Source organism: Nicotiana sylvestris, chromosome 5, assembly GCF_000393655.2.
Source record: "Nicotiana sylvestris chromosome 5, ASM39365v2, whole genome shotgun sequence".
In the NCBI taxonomy this organism is placed as follows: domain Eukaryota; kingdom Viridiplantae; phylum Streptophyta; class Magnoliopsida; order Solanales; family Solanaceae; genus Nicotiana; species Nicotiana sylvestris.
The window spans coordinates 155,586,072-155,604,080 of NC_091061.1; the positions used below are offsets into that span (position 1 = coordinate 155,586,072).

Here is an 18,009-nt window from a genome sequence, read left to right on the forward strand (position 1 = left end):
AAGGTTAACAATTTAGAGGTAAATAGGTATTCGGCCCCGAAAATTTGAGAAATCTAGTTGAGTGACTTTTTGAGTGCTGTAAAAATAGTTAATGACCTTTCTGTTATAAACAAAAGAAACATAAAGGTAATTCATATAGTTAAATGATCATTTGAGTAATGAGCTTGGAGTTGTCTTTTCGGAAATGTTTAATTGTCAATGAAGTGTTTGCGAAGTTATACATCAAATAAGGAAATCTTTGCCCACAAAGTGCTAAAAATAGCTTGAATACATTTACATATACTTCAAATAAATTTAATGATCAACTGCAACTCTTTAACAACATCACTGATACCCATTCTTTCTTTTGGTGATTCCATGGTGCAGGCAATCCCAATTTTACACATAGAAATTAAGCACTCTCTAATGTAATCTTTGGTTTTCCTTTCAGCAATAGTACTGTTGGTTGTCTCCTTTTCTTGACAAAGCATTGGATCAACTATTTCCATAACTCTACCAGCAGAGAAAGCCATTTTAACATAGCTGTGAAGGTTCAATCCATTTGAAAATGCGTCGTCTGTCGGCTTTTTCCCTGTAATAATCTCCAGTATGATAATGCCATAGCTGTATATGTCACCTAAAGTTGACACTTCACTTCCCATTCCATATTCTGAAAATATTTCAGTAATGTCATATCAAAATACAGACTCTTTGTAATTATTGTCCAAGTGTGTCCAAGAAAATTAAAGGGAAAACTACAGCGTTAAGTAGCTCCCAAAAATAATAGCCAGCAAAATGTATATTTTTGTATATTATACATGTTTTTTTTTTACATAATTAGTGTATATTTTTTTGTATAATTTGGCTAGGGGTGTGCAAAATTTACAATAAGAATGATTAAAATGGTTACCTGGAGCTGCATAGCCAATCGATCCTTTAATACCAATAGTGCTTGAAGTTTGCTGAGCTGTTTCTTGGAGGAACCTTGACAAACCAAAATCGCCAACACGGGCAGTCATGTCCTTGTCTAGTAAGACATTGCTCGGCTTCAAATCACAATGAACAACTGGTATTTGGCTTCCATGATGAAGATACTCTAGCGCGAAGGCAATATCCATTGCAATGTTTACTCTTTGATAAAGATCTAGATGTCGTACGTGCAGACTTCCATCATTGAAAAACGAATGCAGCCGATCGTCTAGGCTACCATTAACCATGAACTCATAAATCAAGGCCTTAAAATCATTGCCCTGAAAATTAGTACCTGAACATGCAGTTACTAACTTGACAAGATTTCTATGCCTGAGGTTCTTTAGGACTTCACATTCTGCAATAAAGCTCTTTAAAGCTCCTCTATGCTGCAAATCAAGTACTTTGATCGCAACATTTTTCTCATCTGAACCAAGAATTCCTTTGTATACAGAACCAAAACCACCCTTACCAATGAAATTTTCTGAAGAGAATCCATTGGTCACTTTTAGCAGTTCACCATAGGAGATTTTCAAAAATGAATCATCTGGTAAATAGGGCGAAGCGCTATGTTTCTTCCTCCTTAAAATACAGAAAATTACGACTACCAAAACCAGCGTTACTCCAAATAAACTACAAGCGACAGAAATAATTATCTTTAGAGTTGGTGATAATCTTTCCTTCTTCGGCGTTGGATCTTTACATAGTGGTGGTAACCTTAGCACTTGAGAGCCTCCACAAAGATTTCTGTTTCCACTTATTATTGCTCCACTTGCATTACTGAAAACTCCTCCTTGAGGTACTTCACCCTCAAAATTATTAAACGACATGTTTAAGCTTTTCAATGATGTGAAAGTTTCAAAGTACTTAGGAATAACACCAGAGAAATTATTACGCGAAAAGTCCAAGTATACCAGCCCTTTCAAGGAGCTTAAAGACGGTGGGATCACACCTTCAAACATGTTACCTTGAACATAAAGATTTTCCAACCTGATGCAACTGCCTAAAGCGCTAGGAAGATTTCCATATAACTTGTTATCGGAGATATCAAGATACCCGAGATTGACTAAACTTCCTATTTCAAGGGGAAGAATGCCACTTAATTGGTTTCCAGAAAGGTCTAGTTGGATTGACAAGGCTGAGATACTAAGAACCTCTTTTGGTACTGTGCCACTGAGTCTGTTTCGAGAAAGATACAACATTTGCAACAACTTGCAATTTCCTAGTACTGAAGGAATACTCCCTTCTAAATTGTTCTGAGATAGATTAAGTCCATACAAAGATGTTAAGTTTCCAATGGAAGAAGGGATTTTCCCAGAAAGTTTATTTCCATTAACATAGAAATACTTGAGCTTCTGAAGTTTACCAAGATTAACTGGAAATTCACCAGTCAATTGGTTATACTCCAAACTTACTATTTCCATGTTGTTGAGATCTACAAATCCATCAGGTATTCGTCCGAATAGTTTGTTCCTAGCAAAACCAATAGATCTAAAATTTGTTGAGAAGTTGCCAATATTCTTAGGCAACTGGCCTCCTATATTATTCACACTCAAACTCAGTTCTCGAAAACTGGTAATATTAACCAAGGAAGAAAAGAAATCCATGTCATCTTCTCTCCCGGTTCCAAGATTATTGAAATGCATTCCTAGTCCCCGGAGATTATGAAGATTTTCCAGAGAAGGGATTTTTCCGGTCAACTGGTTTCTTGATAATGAGATAATTTCAAGTCTCGTTAAGTTAGAAATGGAACTTGGAACCACTCCACTCAATAAGTTAGAGTGCAAATAAAGTAGGCGAAGACTTGGAAGAGTCGATCCAATATCTATGGGAAGACTTCCTTTAAGTTGGTTAACTGGAGCAGCAAAATGATAAAGAGATGATAAGTTAAAGAGTGAAATGGGAATATCACCAGAAATCATATTAACACCAAGAGAAATATAGCTCAAGTTAGTCAATTGACCTAGCGAATACGGTATACTTCCTTCTAATCTATTCTCTGGTGCTGCTAAGGCAATTAGAGATGAAAGATTACCTGAAGAATATGGCAACTCTCCTGTTAAGTTATTTGATCTAAGAAAAAGTACCTCAAGATTTCTCAAAGACAAACCAAGCTCCACGGGGATTTTCCCGGTCAGTCTGTTACCATCCAAATCAAGATAAATGAGCCTAGAGCAATTTGATAGTTCCACAGGAATTTCACCAGTAAATGAGTTGTTCGCGAGCTCTAAGTTTTGTAACCTGAATAATCTTCCGATTTCCTGTGGTATCTCACCGTTGAAGGTGTTATTTTGAAGGGTTAGTTTTCTAAGAAAACTCAAATTTCCTATCTGAGGAACTAATGTTCCTACAAGCTCTTTGGAGCTTAAATCCAGCAAGGTCACCCTTTGATGTCGCGCACTACATGTAACGCCTTTCCAGCTGCAGTAATGGAACGAATCGTTCCACGAATACATAATACCAAAAGGATCATAAGTTATTTGTCCTTTGATGCTGAGAAGGGCTAATCTATCGGTTTCATTTCCAGCAAGTTTGGAAGATGCAATTGCAGAAACAACACATAATAAGCAAGAAAGCATAAGACAAAGGAAAGCATTAAAAGACTTCATGCCTGCAGCATTGGTGAGTAGGAAAATTTCAGGAGCAGTTCAAGTTATAACATACGCAAAATACGTAAGTTACCCCCTGAACTTTGGACCAAATCCATGTTACATACTTTCTGACCATGAAAATCATCTTACACACTCAACCTTTCCAGAGTGTGTCTAATACACACCTCTTTGCCTACGTGGCTAGCGCGTGTTTTACAAACAAAATGAGGCATCTGAACATTAAAATATTATATGTCTGATATTTTATTTAAACGGTTCAGATTTAGTGAAATTTATCCAACGATTACAATAAAATTTCTTTCTTTCTTTCCTTTTTTTAGTTTCTTTCTTTTTTATTTTTCTAAACTAATCCACCACCTGCCCGTCGAGAGCCCATCCAGACCTCTCCATCGTCCACCATTGATGCTCCACAACTTCTCCACCATCCTAAAATCAATCAACACTCACCTGTCGAAAAATCACCATACCTTCACCATTGAAGCACCTTTTTCTCTTCTCTTCCTTTTTCCCCTTACACCTGTTGGGGGCAACCATGAAGGAACCCACTTACCATTATATACCATTGGAGAGGGTTGTAGGTTTGCTTGAGAAGACCAATATTCTAGTACAACTAATTGTTTTTGGCGTTTGGATCAAATCTTAATAAGTTTTTTGCAAAAGATTCCAATATTTGGTACTCGAATTTTGTATCTCGAAAATATTTAGAAATTAGAAGCTAGGAGCATTTGATTGGGGCTTCTAGTTTTTGTTTGAATTAGATGGCAGAGGTTTGGTTGTTGTCGCCGGCGAAGAGAAAGAGATGCAAGGGGGAAGATGGTAAAGGGTATAATTGTAATTTTAGATATTTTAATTTTTAAAAGAATAATAACACGTGTCACAATCTTATTAGTGCGTGACTTTACACATATTTTGAAAAATTGGTCAAGAAAAAAAAGATGTGTAAGATGATTTTCGTGGTCAGAAAGTGTGTAACATGGATTTGGTCCATAGTTTAGGGGGTAACTTATGTATTTTGCCTATAACATATAACAACGCAAGAATAGACAACGGTCGGCCTGCATTTGGGAATGCATTTTGAAGTTTTGACTTTGAAAATCATAGTTGGCTAATAAAAGAGGGCAATGTCATCCGGTGCACTAAGCTACCGCTATGTGCGGGGTTCAGAAAAGAACCGGACCATAAATGGTATGTACGTAGCCTACCACTGCATTTCTGCAAGAATATGTTTTTACGGCTCGAACACGTGACATCCTGGGCAACAACTTGACTGATAAAGAGGGTAATAGTTAAATGAAAGCTGTTTAAGCTGGTAAAAACAACTTTTTTAACTATTTTCATTACAACTACAACGCGTGAAGAAATGTAAACAATTAGTAGGTTACCATAATCTAAGAGCCCGTTTGGACATAAAAAAATTCCTTTTTTTCGAGTTTATTTTATTTTTTTTCGAAATCCGTGTTTGTTCATAAAATTTTCAATTTTCACTTGAAGATGCATTTTGGAATTTTTCGAAAATTTGAAAAACTCCAAAAGGCTGTTTTTCAAAATTTTCACTCAGATCACTCACAAAACTTCAAAAACAACACAAAATTATATTCATGTCCAAACCCAACTCTAATTTTCAAATATCATTTTCACTTGAATTTTTTTTTCACTTTTTTTTGGAAATTTATAATTCTTATGTCCAAACGCCCACTAATAAGCTTTGATTTGGTCAGCTTTGAAAGTAAAACATATCTTTTCAATTTTGATGGTTACATGGACTAATAACCTGATGGGTGGAGCAACTGCAACATGGGTCAAAGTCAAGGAATTATGAAAATGACTATAAATCTTAGTACATTCATCTCACTGTTTTTTCCTCAGAAGATGATGAGAGGAAGAAACAAGCATTACAAACCGAACTAAGTCAAAAGCTGTTGCTCAAAGTCTTCTTAGGAATGATAGTCTGTCTTATTAACAAACCTTGAGTCTCACTAGTGAGAAGTCTGTCTTATTCTCTGTTGTATCTGATGCTTGATGCTGATAGCAGGGCCGTATACCTACCATTCAGCAGGCACGCCTCGCCTACATATATATTTAACCAAAAAGTAGTTTTTGTGATCAAAGCAAATAAAAGAATAATTCGGATTTCTAATAATCAATTTTACTTCACTTTTTTTAATTTAAATGAATATCAAATAATGGAAATAATATATTGAGGGAATAAGAAAAAGGAAATCTTATCGATAATCGCAGCTTCATTCCAAAATAAGAGAATAAGATCTTCAAGTAGCAGAATATAAAATTATAAGCAAATGATAGTATAGTTTCGTAAATTTCTTGATGATCATACAAAACATGATAAGGGGGTTTATATAAGGGTACAATGTGTACCTGTCTTGTCCTACTTAATTCCTGCCCGATACTAATACTTATTATATTGATTACTCGTTACATGAGTGATATGTAACGATTAAGGTAATAATAGCCAATCATGCATGATCAGGGATTATGTCGATTTCTTTCAATATTCGCGGCTATTAATGAACCTTCCTTCTTCGTAGTCTTTAATTGTACATACCGCACATATCTCTTCTTTTTCAATTGTCAGGTATGATATCTTTGTAGACGATCCCGTGAATGATTTGCCTATGACTTCTCTAACCTTTTCTCTTCTTTATCGTTTTGACTCTCGTGTCACCTGTCAGCATATTATTAGTCGACGTGACATGTCTATTTTTCCATCAATACAACACCTCCACACAATCCGCTTCGAAGTAACTCAAGAACAACAATTACAAATCCATGTTCGTCAACACACATTTTCCAACCCTATCATCTACCCTTTGTCATAGACATTCTTATATAAAGGTTCTCCCAACTTCAGAAGGGGATTTTAACGAATAAATACTCCATTAATCTTACTGAGCTTCAATTTTTACTGTCAGTTTCATTTAGAGTTTAGCTCTTGCTACTATATTAATCTCTTCTAGTAATACAACTCTGTGGCTCAGTACATCTGTAAATTAAACTCATTACAATCATAAGTAAAATCTTTACAGCTTTCTTACTATTTTTGTATCATTATTTACGCTCCTGGTGCCCATTCTTTGTAATTGTCGGATTTTTGGCATTCACATTGGAGAAGGCAAGAGGCAAGGGCGCGGTCCTAGTCTGCCAACGTATAATTTGTATTTTGTTAAGATTAAATTGATGGGTGCAAATATTAGTGAAAGGTAAGTGCTCGCCGTCGCAGTACGTTGACAACTACAATATATTATTTGAAAAATAAATCATACTCAACCCTTTTAATCTGTGCGAAATGAACGAGACAAAAAATCTCTCTTGGTCTCAAAGAAAATGGTCAAATGAAATAGAGATTGTTAAAACTTCCTAAATATCAAAAATGATCATCAATTATAATAGATAGTAGCATACTTTATTTTTTCAAAAAAGAAAAAAAAATCCAATAGTATTGTATTTTAATGATTAAAACTTTAACCTCTTGAAATTATGATAGAATATCGCTTTCGCTTTTTGAACGAAATAGAGCATCAAATATCTAAACGTTTAATACAATAATAAATTTTTAATATCTACTGTTGTCAAATTTATTTTTAAAATAATAATTGATTATATATATAAATTTTTGATAAATTAATTAGTAGAATGACATGAATTAAAAAAAATCCTTAATGAAAACATCATTGACTAATAAAATGATTTTTTTATAATTGTAGTTATCAGTAACGTATAATCAACATTTGAGAACTAGGGGAAAAACCCATCAAGCAAGACGAGTTTTCCAAATTTTAGGTAATACTTTTGAGTAAATCTTTTTTATTATTGAAAAAACGTACTATTATACTAATTCATAAATTGCAGGTCATTTTCAATCCTTTTGAGAACCTTGACAATGAGTTTTTATTTTTATTTTTTATTTTTACTTTTAACTCAACGAGGGTTCACTTTTTAATTTAAAAGGTGAGAGATTATCGCTTTGAAAAAAAAATGGCGGAAAAGGGCCAAATATGTCCATCTACTATCAGAAAAGGTTAAAATGTACCCTTTGTTATACTTTGAGTCCAAATATATCCTTGTTGTTATACTATTGGCTCAAATATATCCCTTATCCGTTAAGTTTGTCCAAGGTGAACATTTAATCTTACGTGGCACTAACATTTAATGAGGTGGATGTCACATTGCTTGCCACCTCAGCGCCCCTAAACCATTTTATCCCTCCCTTCTATTTTTTCTACCACTAAACTTTCCTTCACCTCCACCACTATTGCCACCATTATCGCTACCATGAAAAATATTGTATTTCAAATTTTAGTCTTGTATATATGGATTAGGGGCGCTGAGGTGGCATCTCATCAAGTACTAGTGCCACGTAGGATTGAATGTGTGTATTGGACAAACTTAACGAGAAATGGGTATATTTGAACCAATAGTACAACGACAATGATATATTTGGACTCAAAGTATAACGAATGATACACTTAAACTTTTTGTGATAGTATATGGATACATTTGGCTATTTGCCGAAAAATTAACTGTTGAAGTTAAATTTACTCTTCTTATGGATACTTTAGTTAACTTGAAAATGAAAAGTTAAGTGATTGAATTGGATACTTTAGTTAGTAAGTTGAAAATGAAGATTAAGTGATTGATTGGTTGATTGATAACTTTAACCTAGTTAACTCCGAGAATATGGCATGAGTTGTCTTATTAATAAAACACACTCAGACTCAGGCCTAAAATTAACCGTTGGAGTTAAATTTACTCTTCTTATGAATACTTTAGTTAACTTGAAAATGAAAAGTTTAAGTGATTGAATTGGATACTTTAGTTAGTAAGTTGAAAATGAAGATTAAATGATTGATGGTTGATTGATAACTTTAACCTAATTAACCCTGAGAATATGACATGAGTTGTCCTATTAACAAAACACACTCAGGACTCATTTTTTTTTAAGATTAAAACGTCTGAATCTGAATACACATCTGAATATCAAAATGTGTATTAAGATTAAGACATCTGAATTTGAATACACATCTGAATATATTAAGATGTATATTAAGATCTGAATACTAAATAATTAAGACTGTTTGATTTTTGACATCTCAATATCTTTATTTGAAAATTAATAAACATAAAATTCAAATAAAATACTAACTAATCTAATATTTTATCAATAAAATATATAATTTTTTAAAATATGATAGTTGTTAGTGGTGATGGCTAACGGGTGAATGCCGACTAGAGGCGGTAGTTGGTGGTAGTTTTGGTTGATGGTGGTGGTTCATGCTAGTAGCTAGTAGTGATTGGTAGTGGTGACGATTATGATTGAGAATGGTGGTGGTGGATGGTGATAGTTAATAATGACATGTGGTGGTAGTAGTTGTGACTGAGGAAGGTGGTGGGTGGATGGTGGTAGGTTATAATGATGGGCAGTGCCGGCTGTGGTTGTTGATGGTGATAGGGTGGCCAACTCTATCCTCAAAAATAGTGTTTCCCCTAAAATTTGCCTCCACGCGGCTCAAACCTAAGCAAAAATGACTTAATATCATCAATGACGGCTATGATTGAGGATGGTGGTGGTGGAGGTGGAGGTGGTGGTCGCATGGTGGTAGTTGATAATGGTAGGCGGTGGTGGCAGTTAATAATAATATGTGATAGCATCTTAATAAAATTAAGTCTTTGTTATAGATCTTAATCATACAAACCTATTCAGACCTATTAAGTGGTTGTGAAGTAAAAAAAACAAACACACTTAATGAATAAGATCTGAATAATTAAGATTCATACTTTTAAAATAAATATACTTGGCCTCATTTGTTTTTTTTAAGATAAAGACGTATGAATCTAAATACACACCTAAATATCAAGATGTGTATTAAGATTAAGACATATGAATCTGAATACACATATGAATAAATTAAGACGTGTATTAAGATCTGAATAAAAATAATTAAGACTGTTTGATTTTTAACATCTGAATGTATAAAATTTATCTTTATTTAAAAATTAATAAACATAAAATTCAAATGAAATACTAACTAATCTAATATTCTATCAATAAAATATATATTTTTTAAAATATGATAGTTGTTAGTGGTGATGGCTAATGGGTGAATGCCGACTAGAAGCAGTGGTTGGTGGTAGTTCTGGTTGAAGATGGTAGTTCATGCTAGTAGCTAGTAGTGATTGCTAGTGGTGGCGATAATGATTGAGGATAGTGGTGGTGGGTGGTGATAGTTAATACTGGCGGGTGATGGTAGTAGTTATGATTGAGGAAAGTGATGGGTGGGTGATGGTAGGTTATAATGATGGGCAGTGCCAGTTGTGGTTGTTGATGGTGATGGGGTGGTCAGTTGTGGTAGTTGAGGTGGATGAGTGTTGATTGTGGGTGAGAATGATATATGGTGGTCGGAGTGGTGGGGATAGTGGGTGGTGATGGTCGATAATGGTGGCGTGGTGGAGGTGGAGGTGGAGGTGGTGGTTGAGTGAGGTGGTGGTGGTTGATAATAGGCTAGATTCATGTAATTTGACGACTGTTTATGCCCCAGCTTGACTATGTTTCACTGTTCTAGGATAGTTAAATGACGATAAATTGGCTCTAATTGTGAATTTCATGTGTTGCAGGAGCGAGTTGTGCTTATGAGGACTTAGGATTGTGTTTGGAGCTAAATTGAAGCAATGGAAGCCCCTCAGAGCTGAGTAAATTGAAAGAAGAGAGAAAAGAAGAGCTGAAATGATGATCCAGTTTAGCGCGCCCACTAGCGCGACCGCTCTAGCCCAGGAATTCGAGGCAGAATACTATGCCATATGCGCAGTCATTAGCGCGCCCACTAGCACGACCGCGCTAGTCCAGTTCAGAAAATATAATTCAGGGGTAAACTTAGGAGTTCGGGGGGTAATTCCACTTAACCTATAAGAGGTTCAGCTCGCCCAAAGGGACATTATTATGGTTTTTACAGCTTAGTTGAAGGCAACGAGAGGCAAGAGGCAAGGAGGATAATTCAACATCGAGTTCTTCATTTATTCTTTTTGTATTTTACCATTTATGATGAATTTTGTTATTGTTATGATGAACACGATTATGAGTAGCTAAATATTTAGTCTAGAGTTTTGATATAACCTATTGAAGGATGAACTTCGTGTTATGTTAATATAGTTTGCCCGATTTAATCTCTATTTGTTCAACTACGTTCTTGTTGTAGTTAATAGATAAGATCCTCAATTAATTGTGCCTATTTAGTATATATTACTCGGGAGAGAGTGCATATTTAGGTAATTATTGAACACCACCACTCCCAAAGCATATGAGGGATCAATAACCGAGGGTTTAAAGGTGGGATTAGGGATAACAAAGTCGTGGGTGCGATCTAAAGTGAGCTGTAGTAAAAGCCAGCTAGCGTAACTCGGGAGAGTGCGTCTAGTAAATTATCGTGATTACTCGGGAGAGATTTACGGTAATAAGAGTGCTCATGATTGTAGAGACGATTAGGCAAATCTATGCAAAACATGACAGGAAGGGATTCCATCAATAGGGAAAATCATAACCTTAGATCCTTCTCTTACTTGCATACAACCCAGTCTTAGTTAGCTTTTAGTTACTTGCTTTTATTCAGTTATAGTTAGTAAAAACATCTCAAATTATTATTCAAAATATTTGGAAAGTTGATTACGCATAATTTAGTGAGTCTAACAAAAGTAATTGGTAGGTTAATTCCCCGTGGATTCGACTCTGGGCTAAATACTCGGATTATATTTGCAGCGACCGCTTTGTCCTTTTTATAAGGCATAGTTGGGCGTGATCAAATTTTGGCGTCGTTGCCGGAGAATTAACAGTGTTATCAATTATAGTTGAAAGGAATACAAAAATTCTTAGTGTAGTCAATTTTCAATCTATACATTGAAATTTTAACGTTTGTTGACTTGTTTGTACAGGTGCATGCCTAGAAACTCATCGAGAACTGATGAAGTATTTGAAGTATTATCAGATCCCGAGAAAGTTTTCAAGGCCTTGAATTGGGCCAGACGAAAAAACAAACAACAACAATCAACTGAACAACTCGAACCAGACATGGGGGATAATGTGTTAAACCCAACTGCGCCATTGGCGCCAATGGCACCTCTTGTGCCAGAGGCTGCTCTATATGACTGGGCACAACCCACAACAGAGAACTTGGCTACATCGATATTAGTCCCGCAGATACAGGCTGAGTCATTCCAAATCATGAATAACATGTTACACTTGTTGCAAAATAAGGGACTGTTTTCGGGGTCATACATTGAAGATCCTCAGTAGCACTTGAAGAATTTTCTGTCAATCAGCAAAACTCAAAGGCAATCCAACGTAACTCAGGAAGCAATAAAGTTGTTGTTGTTTCCATTCTCAGTGACGGGAGCTGCCCAGACCTGGCTAAACTCACTCCCCATTAATTCCATAACAACTTGGGAGGAGTTAGTCACGCAATTTATGAATAAGTTTCATCCACCCAACAAGACTGCTCAGCAAATTGATGAAATTTTGAGCTTCAAACAAAAATCAATGGAGACACTGTAAGAAACATGGGAACGATTCAAAGGGATGTTGGTTATATGCCCGCACCACGGTATTCCAGATCAGATGTTGGGGCAACGATTTTACATGGGTTCGACTAATATCGTGAAGGCTAATGTTGATGCTTTAGCTGGTGGAGCATTCTTGAGCAAAACATAGAGATAAAGCCAGAGCCTGCTTGACAAGATGGCACAGAATTCAGGCTGGACAATAAGGAATGCACCTATCACTCCAGTAGTTCACTCAGTGCCCTTATATCCATCCAACACTCTTCCTGAAAATATGGCCACATTAATGACACTGATGAGTATACTCACCAAAAAGGTGGAAGAGTCAGGGCAGAAGCAGTAGGTACACATTGTTAATACTACCAATGGGGGCTTATGCACATCTTGCATTAGTCAGCCAATTGGTAACCAGTGGAATGCAGAAAGTGAGCATCATCATTACCCCGAGGACATGAATTATGTGTCTAATTATGGAGGCCAGAGACAGGGTGGTCAGAATTAGGGCCAACAAAATCAGCCATACAGGTCAGGCCAGCCACAACTCAACAATGGAAATATGGAAGGTATGCGACCTCGCAATAATATGGCGCCTTACCAAAGGCCACATAGATATAACAATCAAAATCAACAACAGGTTATCATCCTCATCAACAACAACATGGTGGAAGACAGAAAGATGGGTTTGCTAGATTTGAGGCAATGGTGCAGCAGGTTATTGGGTCAAATAAAAAAAATGAGTGGAAGGGTGGATGCACATGAGTCAGCTATAAAGAATATTGAAGTACAAATGAGCCAGATTTCGACGTCTTTGAATTGTCCTCATGGGACATTGTGTGCAGACACCCAAATAAATCCAAAAGATCAAGGCCCGAAATAGCTGATGGCAGTTAGTCTACATAATGACAGAGACTTAGACTTGGAGCAAGACAGGGCTCGAGAAAGCAGACAAGTTAAGACACTTGTACCAGTGCCCATTGAGCTAGATGATGCAACGAAACTGACAGTATAGACTGCCCAGGAAGAAACCACACTACTACAAAAAAAGACCTTTAGCGACAATTATTAATTGACAATAAGGAAATTGTTGCTAATAAATTCTTTAAGCTGAAAAATTAGCGGCACATGACCATTAGCCAGTAAAAAATATCTTTTTACCGGCAATAAAAACTAAATTGCCACTAAAAATTACTAATTGAATTAATTTTTTATTGCTTTAATAACTATTCCCTCAGCACAAAAAGAAAATATAACTCCCTCCAAAAATTTTGGACGAGAATCATCATTCCCTCCAAATTTAGGAAAGTTCAGGAAAACATATTTCCCTACATCGAAAGGATACCGTCGAATTTCTACCATAGAAAAGCCCTAAACGCTGCTGAGAAAGAAGCTGAGGCAGCCCAGGAACCGGTAGTTGAGGTGGTGCCTGACAAAGAAAATACCCAAATCATTGGGAAGAAGAGACCTTCAGCACCATTCTCACGGAGGCTGGCCAAGTACCAGAAAGAGGAACAATACAAGAAATTCTTTGAGATGCTAAAACAAATCCAGGTAAATATTCCATTGATGCCTTGAAAGAGATGCTTGGTTATGCAAAAATGATGAAGGGCTTGATGTCCCAAAAATTCGATTTCCAAGATTTGGCCATAGTGACTCTTACTCAGACCTGCAGTGCTGTGGTGACTAGACCAGTTGCTGAGAAGCTGTCTGACCGAGGGAGTTTCACAATTCCCTGCACCATTGGTAACTTTGCTTTTGCCAAGGCACTTTGTGATTTGGGGGCTAGCATAAATCTTATGCCCCTGACGATCTATAAGATGTTGGGGATTGGAAAAGCTAGACCCACTTCTATGTTATTGCAGTTGGCTAACAGAACCTCGAAAAGACCCTCTGGTATCTTGGATGATGTGTTGATTCAGGTAGGAAAATTTGTGTTCCCTGCAGATTTTGTGATTCTAGATTGCAAGGTGGATGAAGAAAATCCCATAATTTTGGGAAGACCATTCTTGGCTACAAGGAGAGCTCTCATTGATTGTGAAACTAGGGAGCTCAAGATGAGGTTGAACGATGAGGAGATAACATTCAATATGCAGAAATCTATGAGGTGACCAAGTGAATTTGCCAATTGCTCTCTTATTGATGCCGTGGATGTAATCGTAGAAGCAGATGATGAGACGTTGACTATTGAGGACCCTCTTGCTGCATGTTTGGTGAATTTAGATGAGGTGAATGGGGAAGAATTTACAGAATGGGTGCTGGCTTTAGAGGGCAGAGGGTTTTGGGATAGAACACTTGAATTCGATATCCTGCACTTAGAAAACAGAGAAACTCCTCCAACCAAACCATCCATAGAAGAACTACCAAAGCTAGAGTTGAAGCCACTGCCCGCCCATCTCAGGTATGAATTCCTAGGACCTAACTCCACATTACCTGTTATTATCTCATCTAGTTTGTTAGATGTGCAGGCACAACAACTTTTGCAGGTACTTAAGGAGTGCAAGACTGCCATTGAGTGGACCATGACAGATATTAAGGGGATAAGTCCGGCATATTGTATGCATAAAATTCTGCTGGAAGAGGGGCACAAACCTTCTAGGGAGCACCAAAGAAGGCTGAACCCCAACATGAAGGAAATGGTGAAGAAAGAGGTGATTAAGTAGTTGGACGCGGGAATCATTTTCCCCATCTCTGACAGCAACTGGGTTAGCCTGGTGCAATGTGTTCCTAAGAAGAGTGGTATGACGGTGGTCAAAAATGATAACAATGAGCTGATTTCTACAAGAATCGTCACAAGTTGGAGAATTTGCATGGACTACAGGAAGTTGAATCTGGCCACCCCGAAAGACCACTTCCCACTTTCCTTCATTGATCAGATACTTGACAGACTGGCAGAGAGGTCCCACTTCTGTTTTCTGGATGGGTACTTAGGGTACAATCAAATCTCCATTGCATCGGAGGACAGAGAGAAGACCTCCTTCACATGCCCATATGTCATTTATGCTTTTCGGAGGATGTCCTTTGGCCTATGCAATGCACCCGCCACATTTCAAAGGTGCATGATGGCCATGTTCACTGACATGATCGAAGACATAATGGAGGCGTTCATGGATGATTCCTCAGTGGTGGGAAACTCATTCGACGAGTGCCTTATAAATCTGACCCGAGTGTTGAAAAGATGTATTGAGACTAACCTAGTACTTAATTGGGAGAAGTGCCATTTCATGGTACAAGAAGGTATAGTTGGGCGTGATTAGTGGTTGAGTATGGTGGTGGTAGTTGATAATGGTAGGTGGTGGCAACAGTTAATAATGAATATGTGATAGCATCTTAATGAAATTGAGTCTCTGTTATAGATCTTAATCATACATACCTATTCGGACCCATTAAGTGGTTGTGAAGTAAAAAAAAACAAACACGCTTAATGATTAAGATCTGAATAATTAAGATTCAGACTTTAAAAACAGACGCACTTAATGTATGGGATTTGAATGATTAAGATTCAGACCTCCATTAAGTGCAAACAAATGAGGCCTAATATGAGATCTTCATTGATGGTAAAAATTGTGTGGGGTAGCCACTTTTTGGTATTTACTTTTTATCCACCATTTTCAATGCTTAGCAATAGTAGCCACTAGTCTATTAAAATTAATATGAAAAGACTGTGTTACCCCTTCTTCTATCTCTTTCATGTTAGGGAGAAGAACTGGGAGCCGCCGTCTGTGAGACAAAAGATATTTGGTTTTATCTCTTGTCAAAAGATATTTAGAGATGACACTAACTTATTGCAAGTAACATGACGTTTATTGTTAATATAACCAATAAATAGTAAGACGGTTATAGATCCATAAGTGGCAATATGTTTTTGTCAGTATATTCCAATTCTCTGCGTCATGACCATTATCAAAATTTCTACCTGTAATGGAGTGGAATCGATTAAAAGATGGAGGAAAATAAATCTGAGAATGACAAACTTGCCAATATTTTTGTCCACACCACAACTTAAGAGGAAAATAATTAAAATGGGGAAAATAATGAAATATACATGAAACGAGATAGAAAGAGAGGAAACCATGGAATAATCTCCTAATCTAGTAGAGAACAGAACCTTTAGTACCGTGTTACCACTGATTTTCTGCTACGTTATGGATCTTGAACTTACAGTTACAAGTTCAAAAGTTAAGGACACTTGGTCCTGAACTTCGAGTTCCAAGTTCAAAAGTTAAGGACACTTGGTCCTGAACTTAGAATTACAAATTCAAAAGTTAAGGATACTTGGTCCTGAACTTAGACTAATAAGCTCAAAAGTTAAGAACAATAGGTCCTGAAGTCCTGAACTTAGACTAACAAGCTCAAAGTTAAGGACAATAGGTCATTAACTTAGACTTACAAGTTCAAAAGTTAAGGACAACTAGTCCTTAACTTAAAGTTACAAGCACAAAACTTAATGACAGGTGGTCCTGAACTTCGAGTTCCAAGTCCAAAAGTTAAGGACATGTAGTCCTGAACTTATAGCCTGTTTGGCCAAGCTTCTCAAGACAAAAAAAATGTTTTTTTCCCAAAAGTACTTTTTTTCCTAATTTGAGGTGTTTGACCAAGCTTATTTGGGGAAAAAAGTGCTTTTGGGAAGAAGCAGAAGCAGTTTCAGAGAAGCAGAAAAAAATAGTTTCTTTCCAAAAGCAGAAGCAGAAGCAGTTTTGGCTTTTCTTTTTACCTAAAATACCCTTAACAAAATATAGTATATACCAAAATAACCCTTAAACCTAATACTTAGGATATTAATTTATTAATATTTCTTCTTATTTTTAGGAAACTTTCTAATATATAGTGGCTTTAGGGGTGAATGCTTTTATATTTGTTGAAGGAATTTTAATATATTTAACTTATATTAAAAGAATTAAGTACTTTTAAATTTTGTTTTCATATTTTACTTAAATAAAATGATTTTTTTTAATTATTGCATGTAATAACAAAATTTTGATATTATTTATTTACTTATAACATTAATTATTAAGTAAATCTATTCATGTCCTTATTCGTAATTTGACACTTAAAAACACTTTCTAAAAAGCTTGGCCAAACACAAATTATTTCTCAAAAGTGCTTTTCAGACTGATTAGCCAAACACAAACTGATTCTCTCCAAAAGTACTTTTTTCAAAAGCACTTCTCAAAATAAACTGATTTCTCCAGCTTGGCCAAACAGGCTATTAGAGTTGTAAGTTCAAAAGTTAAGGATACTTGGTCCTGAACTATTATGAACAGAAGGGTGTTTTCGTCCGAGCAGGTAAAGTTTATTAAAGCAATGGCTAAAAACTAAAGACATTTTAAATAGTGGCTTAAAAGTAAATATATATGTTATTAGTGGCTAACCGTGCACTTCCCCTCATTAAGTGCAAACAAATGAGGCCTCAAGTACTCTAATAGCCTGTTTGGCCAAGCTTCTCAAGAGGCCAAAAGTGTTTTTTTTCCCAAAAGCATTTTTTTTTTCCCAAAAGCATTTTTTTTCCTAACTTGAGGTGTTTGACCAAGCTTATTTGGGGAAAAAAGTGCTTTTGGGAAGAAGCAGAAGCAGTTTCAGAGAAGCAGAAAAAAGTAGCTTCTTTCCAAAAGCAGAAGCAGAAGCAGTTTTGGCTTTTCTTCTTACCTAAAATACCCTTAACAAAATATAGTATATACCAAAATAACCCTTAAACCTAATACTTAGGATATTAATTTATAAATATTTCTTCTTATTTTTAGGAAAACTTTCTAATATATAGTGACTTTAGGGATGAATGCTTTTATATTTGTTGAAGGAATTTTAATATATTTAACTTATATTAAAAGAATTAAGTACTTTTTAATTTTATTTTCATATTTTACTTGAATAAAATGAATTTTTTATTAATTAT

The 18,009-nt window shown here is 36.0% G+C and overlaps 1 protein-coding gene and 1 non-coding gene across 2 annotated transcripts; both read right to left on the reverse strand.

Annotated features, from left to right (window-relative positions):
* Positions 1–249: 249 nt before the first annotated feature.
* Positions 250–4,094, reverse strand: LOC104231136 (probable LRR receptor-like serine/threonine-protein kinase At3g47570). The gene is made up of 3 exons (XM_070147150.1): positions 4,028–4,094; positions 890–3,559; positions 250–649 (listed from the first exon to the last, which is right to left on the reverse strand). The coding sequence occupies exons 1-3, from the start codon at positions 4,092–4,094 to the stop codon at positions 285–287; spliced, it is 3,102 nt and encodes a 1,033-aa protein (XP_070003251.1). The 3' UTR covers positions 250–284.
* Positions 4,095–12,064: 7,970 nt separating this feature from the next.
* Positions 12,065–12,170, reverse strand: LOC138869858 (small nucleolar RNA R71). Its single transcript, XR_011400108.1, has one exon. It is a non-coding gene; the product is annotated as a small nucleolar RNA R71 (small nucleolar RNA).
* Between the last annotated feature and the right edge of the window lie 5,839 nt (positions 12,171–18,009).